The sequence below is a fragment of the Astyanax mexicanus genome, unplaced genomic scaffold, assembly GCF_023375975.1.
Source record: "Astyanax mexicanus isolate ESR-SI-001 unplaced genomic scaffold, AstMex3_surface scaffold_40, whole genome shotgun sequence".
Classification (NCBI taxonomy): domain Eukaryota; kingdom Metazoa; phylum Chordata; class Actinopteri; order Characiformes; family Acestrorhamphidae; genus Astyanax; species Astyanax mexicanus.
The window spans coordinates 610,641-623,604 of record NW_026040050.1 but is presented as its reverse complement, the minus strand read 5'-3'; the positions used below and the strand labels follow the sequence as shown (position 1 = coordinate 623,604).

At 38.4% G+C, this 12,964-nt stretch overlaps 1 protein-coding gene across 8 annotated transcripts in view; it reads left to right on the top strand.

Moving 5' to 3' along the window:
- The window catches only part of LOC103045710 (protein mono-ADP-ribosyltransferase PARP6), a 57,407-nt gene extending 45,151 nt beyond the window's left edge, over positions 1–12,256 (top strand). For 7 of the 8 annotated variants that reach the window (XM_049473602.1, XM_049473603.1, XM_049473604.1 and 4 more), the window contains 6 exons: positions 1,526–1,598; positions 4,136–4,205; positions 5,390–5,469; positions 8,672–8,735; positions 9,194–9,278; positions 10,306–12,256. In XM_049473602.1, coding sequence (XP_049329559.1) covers positions 1,526–1,598; positions 4,136–4,205; positions 5,390–5,469; positions 8,672–8,735; positions 9,194–9,278; positions 10,306–10,408 — 475 coding nt within the window. In that variant the 3' untranslated portion in view covers positions 10,409–12,256. The other variant, XM_049473605.1, reaches the window with a different exon arrangement.
- The last annotated feature ends 708 nt before the right edge of the window (positions 12,257–12,964 follow it).

Here is a 12,964-nt window from a genome sequence, read left to right as displayed (position 1 = left end):
TCTCTTACAGCAGTACACCACCATAATCTCCCACACTCCACTACAGACACTCAGTTTCTGATAGGCTTTTTGCTGGATGAGCAGCAACCAGTAGCCATGCACATGTATGTACCAGTCAAAGGTTTCATTCAATGTTGTGTTTTTATGTTTTGCCTCTTTGTGGATTAATATTTAAAATATCAAAACTATAATGTAGTTATATAATGTAGTTTATCTGTAAACACAAAAAGTGTTAAACAAACCAATTTTTATCTTTCAGTTTCTTTGAAGAAGCCACCTTTTGCTTTGTTGGCAGCTTTAAACTCTTAGCATTTTCTCAGTCAGGTAAATCAGGTAAAGTCACATTAAATGATTTTCAAAACAGTATTAAAAAAAGTTTCCAAGAGATGCTGAGAACTGGTCGCCTTCCTTTCCCTCACTCTACAGGAGGGGTGGGTGATATGGCCCTTAAATAATATCAAACAATTAATTTCAAGAATACACTAATGGCGATATTTCTTCATACAATATGATATGGCACACCCCTAATTGAGATGATCAGATTGTTACAGAGGTCAATGATCCAACATATCATGATAATAATAATGCACTCTAAATATCCAGGACTGAAGTAAAATAAATAATACCACACTGATATAATCTGATATCATCTGTCTCTAGTAGATATTACTTTTAGTGGGAAATGAGAATAGTGTGAATTTTCCTTTTCCTACAAACAGCAACAAAGCTGTATCCTGATGACTCATATGGCCCTGAAATAATATCATGATATTTCAGGGTATTTAGAAAGATTGCCAATATTATTGCGCACGATGTGGTACATCTCTACTCTGCAGTCGTAATATTTTTTTGTTTACAACAAAATTCCACATGTTCCTTCAAGGTTCGAATGTCTTTAGTATTAATCAATAAGAAAATAATATAAATAAAGAAATACTTCTGAATGAAGTGGTGAGTCCAATCGTGGGACTGTTACTGTTAGTTTTTTTAACTTTTGAACAGTTTACAAGGTGAAGGATCCACTGACTCTCTGCTTTCAGGTAAACCGTGAGTTATCACATCATATAAATCTGAATAGAGAGTGTGCTGACTGGCAGAACCTGAATTCTCTGAGTTTATTTATATCTGCATGACTTGATGTATCCTCATGAGGGCTTTGTAGTCTTTTTTATATTGTGCAAACTTCAGCATCTTCAGACTGAGCTTTACCTCATTATGACCCTGCTTTTCTATTTTAGAATCCGTCCTAAATCAGGAACGATGATGACTCCTTCAAAACTACCTAGAACTGCCAACAGAATGTTTTTTTTCAGGAGTAGAATATTTCCAAAATAATATTTATTGATGCAATAAATTAATTGACGATGAGTTTGACCTTCTCTGGCTGTAAGATTGTCTGGTTCTGTTGCTTTTTATACATCAGCACAGGCAGCCGTTGATAAGAATCAGCTTTTCTCTTTTACTTATATAAACGTTTTTTTCTCCCTCTCTTTCTGTCTATTCCTGTGTCTTTTTACCACTCTAGTGGTTCCCATATAGAGAACTGGCACTCTGTTCTGAGAAATGGACTAGTCAATGCCTCTTATACCAAACTGCAGGTATGTAAATTACATCAGTCAGCTGATCTAAGACGCATTTCCCCATTGGACAGCGCTTGTCCCGCACTGGGCTCAAGTTGGCTGTCCAGCTGATCCATTTTGGCAGTAACGAATGCCAGGCCCCTCGTGCTTTTGGGGTGCAGTGAGGTGAAACTTGCTGGTAACAAGATCATTTCCTGTGCTGACCTCCGCTGGTATCATACTCCTTCCTGTACGAGACTGCAGAGGGTATGGTGTCAGCTGGGGTCGGGAGTTGCCACTAGGTTTCACTGAGCGTTGAAGGGAATCACTCTTGAGTGTTTAGGTGGATCTGAGGACTTTGGGTAAAGTGATCTCTCTCTGTAGTCTCTGTGGATGTGGTAAGAGGTGACGGGGGCCAGCTGAACCGTATGTATTCTTCTGGATCGAAAAAAATATATAATTAAGATCAGTTTGAGTTGTTTTCATTTGTGCTTTTGGGCAGGAATAAAACTACCAATATTGTCTCTGAAAGCCATATAATGTGTGATACAAGATCCTTATATATTACACCTCTTTTTTCACATTATAAGTGTGTTCTTCTACACTTTGCTGTTGTCTGAACATCCTTTTATCTCAAGACCTCGTCTACTAGCATGAATCCCATGACTAACATTTTACCCTTATACTCATAAAACTACATATTTATGCCATCAGCATTAAATCATCAACCTTCTCTTCACTTTTTCTTTACTAGGTTTTAGTAAATTCACGTTTTGTAGTTCTTGTACAGTACTGTAAAAAAGTCAGTGACCACCCTTTATTTATTTAAGTTGTTATTTGATGTGTTAATGCTTGGTTTGTGCCTTTGGTTGTAGTGAAAAAGGCTTAGATGTGATCTTACAAGATTACAGATTCACTAAATGGACAAAAGTATAGATGTTTACATTGTTTCTTCCTAAATCAAGGGTATTAAGAAGAGTTTAGTCAGCTATTGTTGGAGTAACTGTCTCTACTACCAAGAAAAATCAGTTTTACCAAATTTTTGCATTGCATTCAAGTGACTGTAATGTTACTGAGCTCAGGATATTGGATGATGATCTCCACCTAACATCATCACCAGCTCCTCTACTCATCCCATTCAAAAAGTATTGGATGTGGCACCATCATTCAAGAAAACACAGATTCACTGCTCCATAGCTCAATACTGAGGGAAACATTTGACATGGTACCAATCAGTTCACATTTACCATCGCCAGTGAGCCCTATTCTATTGGAAGCAGCCCTGCTCTGTGCACATTTGTGTCAGCAATAGGTGCATCCTAATGCATTCATTAGAAGTGATGCCCACAGAATTTGGACATTTAGTAAATGTCTGATGAAATTAGACGTAAGGAAGGAGAAAGTGAAATGAAGGGGGGTTGGTTAGTCTAACTGAGAGGAGAAGAATCTGAAATAGAAGTCTATTGAATAATACACTGCCTGGCCAAAAAGGTGACAACTTGGATATAACTAAGAAAATAGGTAAGAGCCTTCCATTAGATAATGATTACTGCATGGGTGATTCTGTTTCAGCTGGCGACAAGTTATTTAACCCAACTAATGCAGTGAGTAGATTCTTATAACTACCAAGTGGAAAGACCCATCATGTGGTAGTAGGAAGGAGCTTAATCTCTTCCAGAAGGGTCACATTATTGGCATGCATTAGACAGAGAAAGAACAGTTTGGGAAATATCATCAGGAAGGAATGTGGTCTTAAAAAAATTAAATGATTTTATTTTGCGATTTCACTTTGGTGAAATAATTTGTTTGTCCCAAAGGATTGTGACTAAACAGCTGTGAGGTCCCAATGAGGTCAGAATGGGGCTCAGATTGTAAAAAAGTGTTTCATAGAGCATGATACCATCATTATCACACATGGATTGTTCACCACTGAGTCCAGATCTTAACCTCATTGGGAATCTTTGGGATGTGCTGGAGAAAAAATCTCTCCCATCATCAATGCTGCTGCAAGATCTTGGAGAAAATGTATGCAACACTGGATTGAAAAAAAATCTTGTGACATTGCAGATGTTTGTGGAAACAATGCCACAGTGAATGCATGCAGCATTCAAAGCTAAAGCCAGTCCAACCAAATATTAGAGCGTGTGAACTTTTTGGCCAAGCAGTGTATATATTTATTATCTGTTTAGATTGGAAAATGAATGTTGGTCTCTTATATTTATAGTAGTTTATGTAACATTTCAGTTTTCAGTAATTATCAGGTAAAAAACTTTAAATGACTGAATCATTTTAATAAAGCAGGATTATGATGGAGTCATTTCTAACCTAACCAAAATAAACAAAACACAGTACCCTTATCACAATGTTTCTTGATACCCATTTCATACGGTATATATGAGTGTGTGTGTGTGAGTGTGTGTGAGTGTGTGTGAGTGTGTGTGAGTGTGTGTGAGTGTGTGTGAGTGTGTGTGAGTGTGTGTGAGTGTGTGTGAGTGTGTGTGAGTGTGTGTGTGTGTGTGGTCTGACAGCATGTGTGGTGTTGCTGTCTCAGTGACTCTCGCTCTCTTTAACTCAAGCTGCATGGGGCAGCCTATGGAAAGGGCATCTATCTCAGCCCTATCTCCAGCATATCCTTCGGATACTCAGGTAGGATCTCCAGATGACGTCATGCCCCTCTGCGCATCTCCTGTGCCCACTTGTCTTCCATCATGTTGTGTCGTTCCTGTGCTGTCGCTGTGCTGCTCATGGATGTGTGATACTGGGTGTGAGCTGAAAGCAGCCGTGCTGAGCTTACCTTCACTGTTTCATCACATTCCTCCCCATTGTGTGGCTGGTCGAGGTGTGGGGGTTGCCAGTGGTTGCTGGTGGTTGCTGGTCATGGTGTGATGGTCTGTATGTTCTTTTGGATACTGTCATTTCTTTATCTTTTTATAATTTGTGATCTATAACATATTAAAAGTAACAGGGACAGCGATAAACACTGTTAAATGGTTAAAGGAGAACTCCTCTGTGAAATGAACTTTGGGTGTATTTATTAAAACGTGATATAAAATACTTTGCTTTGTTGAATAGGTTCTCCTGCAGGTTTTTGAGATCCAGTATTTTGTGCACTTTGCCCAAACAGGCATTTACACTGGGTGAAATGGGGCATATTTTGCCCCTGCAGATAAATCGCTTTTGTGACATTACTGTATTTACATCTCAAAATGAATCACATCAAGGATAACAAGTCTTTATTTAACCGGACTAAAACGTTTTTGTGTGAAAATGTTCTAAACCCAGCAACAGCGGCTACACCTATATACCCAACACATCATAAAGTGTCAGTACACACATCATTAACTACATATTATATCTAACTGACATTTTAGTGGAGCTGTTAATTTTGTAGCTGTTTTATGGATGAGTTATGCTAAAGTAATGTGGGTTTAATATAAGTTAATATTATGTAATGATATGTAATGTTACTGTGTGATGTTAGAAATTGTATAGTGTTAATGAGATGTTACGGAATGCTAACATCAGCTGGATTACAAGACAGAAAATATTTAGATAATATTTTACACAAAATGCCACAAATGATCTCAGGTGGTTGAAACTCTAAGTGTTAATTATTAAAAATGTTCTATATCCTCAGAATCTCACGCTGTGTATGAGTGATGAGTGATCCATTTATCATGTTGTGTACTCCATACTCCATCACTTGCTTTGTGATGCATGAGCTATAGTATTATATGTGAAGAACTATATAACATCATTGCTATTGTTTAGGGGCCTTGGCCTAAACTCAGTTCTGTTTTGTGTGTGTGTGTGTGTGTGTGTGTGTGTAGGGATGGGTAAAGGACAGCATCGGATGCCAACTAAAGATGAACTGGTGCAGCGCTACAACCGTATGAACACAATTCCACAGGTAAGATCCCCACAGTTCAGTTCTGCATCATTTTTAGCAGAAATCATCATTTTTATGCCCCTAGACCATGCTTGTTATTTGGAAGTACTATGTGTTTGCAAATCCATCAATGGGTGCAACTAAATATATATATTAAAAAGTGTGTCCACAAATATTTAAACATACTGTGTATTCAATATTTTGTACAAATATATATATATATATTTTTTGATAACCAATAAATAATTAAATGAATAACCATTGAAACTAGTATTGATTCATATAGTCAGAAATGAAATAAGTTGCGATAGTTTTAGTGAAAATCATGTTTTTTTTTCATGTATGTTCAGTAAGTTGTATATATATATATATATATATATATATATATATATATATGGTAGAAGTGTTCTGGCCTTAATTAAAACACATTTATTTCATGTTGTCATTTTTTATGTGCAAAAGGGAATGATGGGTGTATTTTAGTCCAAGTAAATTCTATTAATTAATAAGTTCTATTAATTAATCTACTGCACCTGTACAGACATAACTGTAGTGCAAAGAATAAAACTTAAAAAGAAACGCAAATAAAAGATAAAAAAGAAATTGTTTTTTTTATAATTTTTGTTAATCCAAAAAAAATTAAATGCCAGGAACAAACAGTAGGAGAAGAGTTCCTGCATCTTCCACAGCAGCTAAACTTCAGCTTAAAATGCATGGAGATGTAACTGCTTGGATTTCTTGTGTAACATTGTGCAAGAATTTGGCCCAAATATATCTGAGCTCCATCATCAAACACAGGCTGGGTTTTTCCTCTTTAAAAAAAACTCTGTAATACTCTGCTTCTGTCTGTGACTCCATGAACCTACAAACTGCTTCAACTGCCACCCAGGCAAAACAATCCATAGACATGGGACTGACTCTTGTTACATTGCTATGGATATGTGAGCATTTGCGAAATGTAATCAATGCAATATAAACTATATTATTTGTCAATCAATATATCAGATATATCAAATTTATAAAAATAGTGCTGAAAAATAAATACAACCTCAATTCCAATGAATTTGGGACTTAATAAAAATAAAAAATACAATAGTTTGTGAATCACTCTTAAAAGTTGGGACAGATGCGTGTTCACTGTGTTACTTTTCTTTTAACTACACTCAATACGCGTTTAGGAACTGAGGACACTAATAGTTTTGTTGGTGGAATTCTTTCCCATTCTTGCTTGATGTAGAACTTAATTTGCTCAACAGTCAGAGTCTCCGTTAGCTTCATAAAGTTTCACATATTTTTAATAGGAGACGGTTCAGGTCTGCAGGCAGGCCGGTCTAGAACCCACACTCTTTTACTACAAATCCACGCTGTTGTACACGTGCAGGATGTGGCACAGCATGGTCTTGCTGAATTAAGCAGGACGTTCCTGAAAAAGTTGTTGCTTGGATGGCAGCATATGTTGCTCCATAATCTGAATATACCTTTTAGCATTAATTCACAGATGTGGGCTATTAACACACTAACACACTTCCATACTGGTGCTTTTAAACTTAAAAAATAAATAAATAAAATTAAGTTAAACGAGCGCTGGATGTTAATCCACACAGATTTCTCTCCTGGAAAGTTTAAACTGTGAAGAGTAAAGCTTTTCCGTTTATTTACAGTAATTTTAGATTTTCAGTATTTTAGCATGGTTAGCAGCAGCGCTAGCCGCGATTAGCTGCACTTAGCACTAGTAAATGATGCCCAACAGAGCTACACTGAAGAACCCTGGGTGTTCTGGTAGGCCAGGGCACTATCAGCAAGCAGTTCATCTCATGTAGCTTGTTTTAACACAGCAAACACAGTCCGATATACTCGCCTCTGCACTAGGAACAGCTAATGCTAACGCTGCTCCAGCCTCATTAAGAATCTTCACTGAAACTCCTGTATAATTCTGTACTTCAGCAGAGTGACTTTACTGCTCCTTAAGGCCTGACTTTTAAAATTCATACATAAGGTTCACTGGATTATAAGGTGCATTTTAGGTGCCTAAGTAAAAGAGTGCTGGATATTTATCTACACAGATTTCTCTCCTGCAATCTGTTTATTTGGGTGAGTAAAGTGCTTGCGTTTATTTACAGTAATTAGGGTTCTTATATTTTCAACAGCAAAGTTAGCAGCAGCGCTAGCCGCGATTAGCAGCGCTTATCGCTAATAAATTAGGGTGACCAAACGTCCGTATTTCCCGGGACATGTTTTTTTTTTTCAAAAAGTGAGGAAATGTCCTGGTTTTTCAATTACCTTGGACCATTAAATGTACAGGCACTAGGGCACTGCGCACGGCGCTGCGTGTGACATGATCCCTGAGTCGCGTCAGTGAGAGCAGCCCTCTTCTTAAAGGGGGGTATGCAGCCTAGAGGGGGCGCCAAATCAAAGCTCTACATAAATTTCCTCTCCGGAGAAGCAGCTTGCTGTTTTGCGGAGCGCACAAAAAACGTGGAATAACAGTTCAGTCTAACTGCTGCTCTTATAATAACATTTAAGAACATGGCAAAAAAATTATTTATGTAATTCACGTAAAAATAAAGTTATTGTAAAAAAGTGACGGTCTATTTAAAACGCAACAGAAGTTGTTCATTTGTATCATTTCCAACATATTTAGGGTGTTTTTCACTCCCACAACCTTAATTCTTTACAGCTTCAAAAACATGTATTATGCAAATTAGGTGTTGACGTCATTTAGCCAGGTGTCCTGGTTTACCCAAATAAAAATATGGTCACCCTAAATAAATGCCACCCGACAGCACTACACTACGGGTCCCTGAGTGTTCTGGACATGTAGCTGGTTTTAACACATTAAACACACAGACTACAGTCTGATATACTCACCTCTGAGAACAGCAAAAGATCTAGCGCTGTGGTTAGCATTTAATGCTAATACTGCTGCAGTCTCAGTGCTTGAGAACTAAACTGAAACTCTTTTATAATGCTGTACTTCAGTGATTTGACTTTACTGCTCTTTAATAACCTGCCTGTCTTAATTTTTACATAAGGCACACCAGATTATAAAGTGCACTGATGATTTTAGGATTTTTTTTGACAACTTCATTGGAATTGGGGTTGTATGTGTTGTATTACAAAATATACATAGAATTAACAAAAAAAATATTTTACCATCTTATATAAAAGTGATTTAGTAATAACTTCAGTTTAATACGTTAAAGCCTGTTTTCTCTTTTTACAGAGCCGCCCCATACAGTCCCGCTTTCTGCAGAGTCGGAATCTGAACTGTATTGCACTGTGTGAAGGTGAGCTGCTGAATTGGTGCCCATTATAGAACTCCAGGAGCAGTTCAGGCCTGAGAAACTGCATGTGACATTTATAGGACAGTTCAGGATAGGTCCGGATTTAAAAGGGCTTGTATTGCACCAGTTGTGCTTATGTGACAGAACCTGAGGTCTGGTTTATGTGAGTTTCATCAGGATTACACTGACCTGAAACAAAGCTGACAGGCTGGAGTGTTTTGGGCTCTTGATATATGTTACTGTAGATTAGCGCAGGTGGTGAGATATTCCCTCTGGGCTGAGGATTCTCTCCGGCCTGCAGAGATTCTGCAAGTGTGAGAAACAAATATACTTATTTAGTGCTGGAATAATGTTTCTAAAGACATAACAGCACGATTCAGATCAGGGTATGAAGTTTAATGTACAGTGGGATGTTTGAGGTAGAGGTTTATCTGTTTTCATGCCTGCATTCTTTTGGACAGTGATCACATCAAAGGACCTCCAAAAACATGGAAACATCTGGGTGTGTCCTGTATCTGACCACGTGTGCACACGCTTCTTCTTTGTGTGAGTATCTGTTCCTCAAGGGTTAATGGTCTTTTTTGGGAAAATTTTAAGTCTGTCTTACATAGTGTAAAAAATACTGTAATCAAGATTGAACGTCTTTCCATATAGAAACTGCCAGAGAGAACATTTACTTTACTGCCAGAAACCTGTGAAGAACTCTTTTATATGGCAGTGATTTTAATATTTAATAAGGTTTTGTGTACACTGTGTTTTATATAAAATCTGCATGTAAGGTTGAAGGGGCTGCTTAATCATGTAATAACAAATAAAAATACAAATAAAACTCTTTAAAACATTAAAACATAACAATTTTTTTATTAAATGTAAAGAAAATAATAGCTTGCACGTCACTTTTTTATTGTGATCTCTGAAGTTAAGTAAGAACTAAAAATCTAAATTTTAATAGAGGATTTTAAGTATTTAAAGGATATTGAGATTAATGTTTTTTACCACATCGCCCAGCCCTAATGGAACTGACTGTAGTTTAATAAGATTTAGTTTAACCCCCTTAACACCAGAATTCTTACCCATTTATTTCTTAATGAGAAGAAAATCAATGAAAATTCCTGGGTTCCAGAAGAGGAAAAATTTAAGTCTGGACCCATTAGAGTTTGTATCAGTTAAATGATAGATCGTATGTTGCATTGCCATTATTAGCCAAGCAGTGTGGTATGGGGTAATGGTACAACTGCAGTAAAGAAAAACATGAAAAGTATCTCCAAATGCAAAATGTATGGTCTGTAAGGCATTTAAGGTGTCACAGTGTGAGCTCTGAAAAAGGAGGAGGATATTTATCCTTTGATTGTTAATGATTTGAGCCTCAGTTAGCTCCACACATTTCATTTACATTTAGCTTCAGTTCCATTTAGCCCAACAGCAGCTGCTCTGAGCTCTCTGATACTCTGTGGATGTGCTAAAATAAAAGCTAGCTAATAAAACAAATAAGCAGAAGTAGTGATAAATATTTATTACGAAGCACACATTGGTTAATTTAATGTCTATAACCCCCCTTTACTTTCTCTCTCAGATATGAGGATGGTCAGGTGGGAGATGCTAACATCAACACCCAGGAACCCAAGGTGCAGAAGGAGATCATGCGTGTGATTGGCACCCAGATTTACTCCAGCTGAGAGGGGTCTGTTGGGGGAGGAGGGGCGTCTCCAGGGGCTTTAGAAGAGCATCCCAGCCCTCGTTGAAGAAACGGCCAAAACCTCTCAGCTTCAGCACCACTTAAACACGAGGGAATAGCTGAAAGAGCTGAGTGTCCGTCCCTCCTCTTCTTTATTGCAGCATTTCTCCCGTTTTTCTGTTTTTTTCTTCTCTGCTGTCGTGTACGCCGAGGTTCGGATGGATGCCCCCTCTTCCCCCGCCTCCTGCTGTGAGCTCTGCGGCCTGTTTGAGGCAGCTGGGCCTGCAGGAGCCTCGTCATCGCCGTCATCCTCCTCCTCGTCCTCCTCCTCCTCCTCGTCCTCCTCCTCCTCCTCCTCCTCGTCCTCTTCAGCAGGAAGTAAGATAAAGAAGTAATGGCAGAGCCAGCGTCACACCAAACTCTTTCAAGTAGTGCGACTACAAAGAGAAGTCGAGAGTGATACGCTCCGTTAAACTGAGCCCACGGACTCCAATCAACTGCTAATGAGAGAGCGGAACCTCGAGTGACTCCGCCCACAGCTCCAGACTCCTCCCAATCAGTGTCATCCGTCCCCCCTGAAGGACTATTCTCAGAGTAGGTGAAATGCTTCACTGGATACTCAGACCCGTCAGTTATACTGTTCTGAACTTGCCTACAAGTGTGAGGTGCACTCTCTCTCTCTCTCTCTCTCTCTCGTTCTTTTTCTTCTTGATATCTTCATCCCAGTATTGCTTGCTCTTTCTTGCTACCGCTTCTTGGACTCCTCCGGTTCCTTCAAGCCATCTGTGAATGTTTCAAACATCCAGGAGAAAAACAAGCAAACAAAAATAAGTAATCTAAAAACATTTATTGAGTTTGTTCCTCTCTGGATAGTAAGTCATGCACACCCCATGTACTCTTTTTGTTTTGTTTGTAGGAACATTATCCTGTTGATCTGTTTTCTTTCCTATTCTTTGAGTAATGACATGTATTAATATCCAAGATGCAGTTATCTCTCTGGTTGCTTTTGTTCAGCGTCTCCTCCCGGTGAAATCAATTTCCTTTCCTTTTGTCTCCGGTGTGCAATATGACAGAAAAACACACACACACACACACACACACACACACACATATATACACATACGCTCACTACAAAGATGTTTACTGCAATTTATCAGCGTGAGCATTGGATTCCTGGGCTAAAAAAAAAGAGCGAACAAAAAGGCATTATATTGTTCATGTTCATAGTTATTTCTCCTAATCACTGGATTTTTTAAACTCGTGCTGTTCTGGGTGGGGAAGGCTCAGCGGGTAATGCTGTAAGAAGGAGCACAGCGCTCTGCAGCTTGGTTTGGCATTCCTTAATATCCGTGTTTAAAACCATGCAGCCTACCTCTCCTCAGTTCATGACTAGACAGTCTGTTCTCCTCCAGCTGTTCTGTAAAGAGACTAGAGTAGCACCCACAGCATTGTGTTGCACTCCTTCAACCAGTGGAGTTCATATCAGACGTTAAACCTGAATAAAGGCTGATCTGCTGCAAACGCACCTTTACTCCGACCTGCCCGAGCAGCCCAGTGACCCACGCCACGCACCTGTGCGTCACAGCGGAACGGAAGATGGACACTGGTGGAGAAGTGAGCAGAGTGAGTGTATAGAGTGTGAGATCTGCCGGAGACAGGTGAAGAGATTGTTCAGGATGAATGTCGACCCTGTCTGTAGTTGTCTCTCTCTCGTGGTCTGTTGTCTTGGTTGTGCTTTTACCAGGCTGCCCCGCACAGTTCCTGCTCTTCTTCTGTCAGTGCTCTGTGTAAACTGATGTTCTGAAAGCAGCACAGAAGATCCAATAAAGAGAGATTTTGCACAATTTTAGATCAGTGATTTTCTGCCGATCTGAAATACTGAGCTGCACTTTCTCCAGTTCTTCTGAAGGGGGCTCTCCATCCACAGCAATACAGACAGCACTGTCCTCTCCTCTCATTCTTAGCCTTTTATTTTCAACTTCCTTTAATTTCTCATCCTTTTTTTGTATGTTTTGTTCTTCTCTTACTTTTTATTCTTTTGTCTGTTTCCGTTTTCCTTGTTTTATTTATTTTCTTAATCTTTTTTCTTTTTGTTGTTTTTAGATTTTCTCTTTTATATTTTTGAATTGTATTTTTTTCCTTGTCCTTTTTTTCATTTTTCTCATCTCTTTGCTTCTTTTTTTTGCTTTTTTGCTTTTGCTTTTTTGTCTTTCGTATGCTTTTCTTCTTTTTTATTTATTGTTATCTCTACTATGTATTTTTCCATTTCTATTTCTTCTTTCTCTTTGCTTTGCTCAATTCATTGCCCATCTTTTCTCCTTGCTTCTCTTCCTGTCTTCTTGTTTTCCTTCATTCTCATCTCATACAGTATGTTTTCCAGGAACCTGCTAGATTTAAACCTGTAAAACATACCACTTAGTTTCTCTGATTTTGCTATTTATAGGCATATTTCTGAGTAAAATTAACAACATTTCTCCCAAATTCCAAATAGAAATATTGGCATTTAGAGCAGAAAATTTTACAAAAAATGAGAATTGGCTAAAACCCTCAAATAATC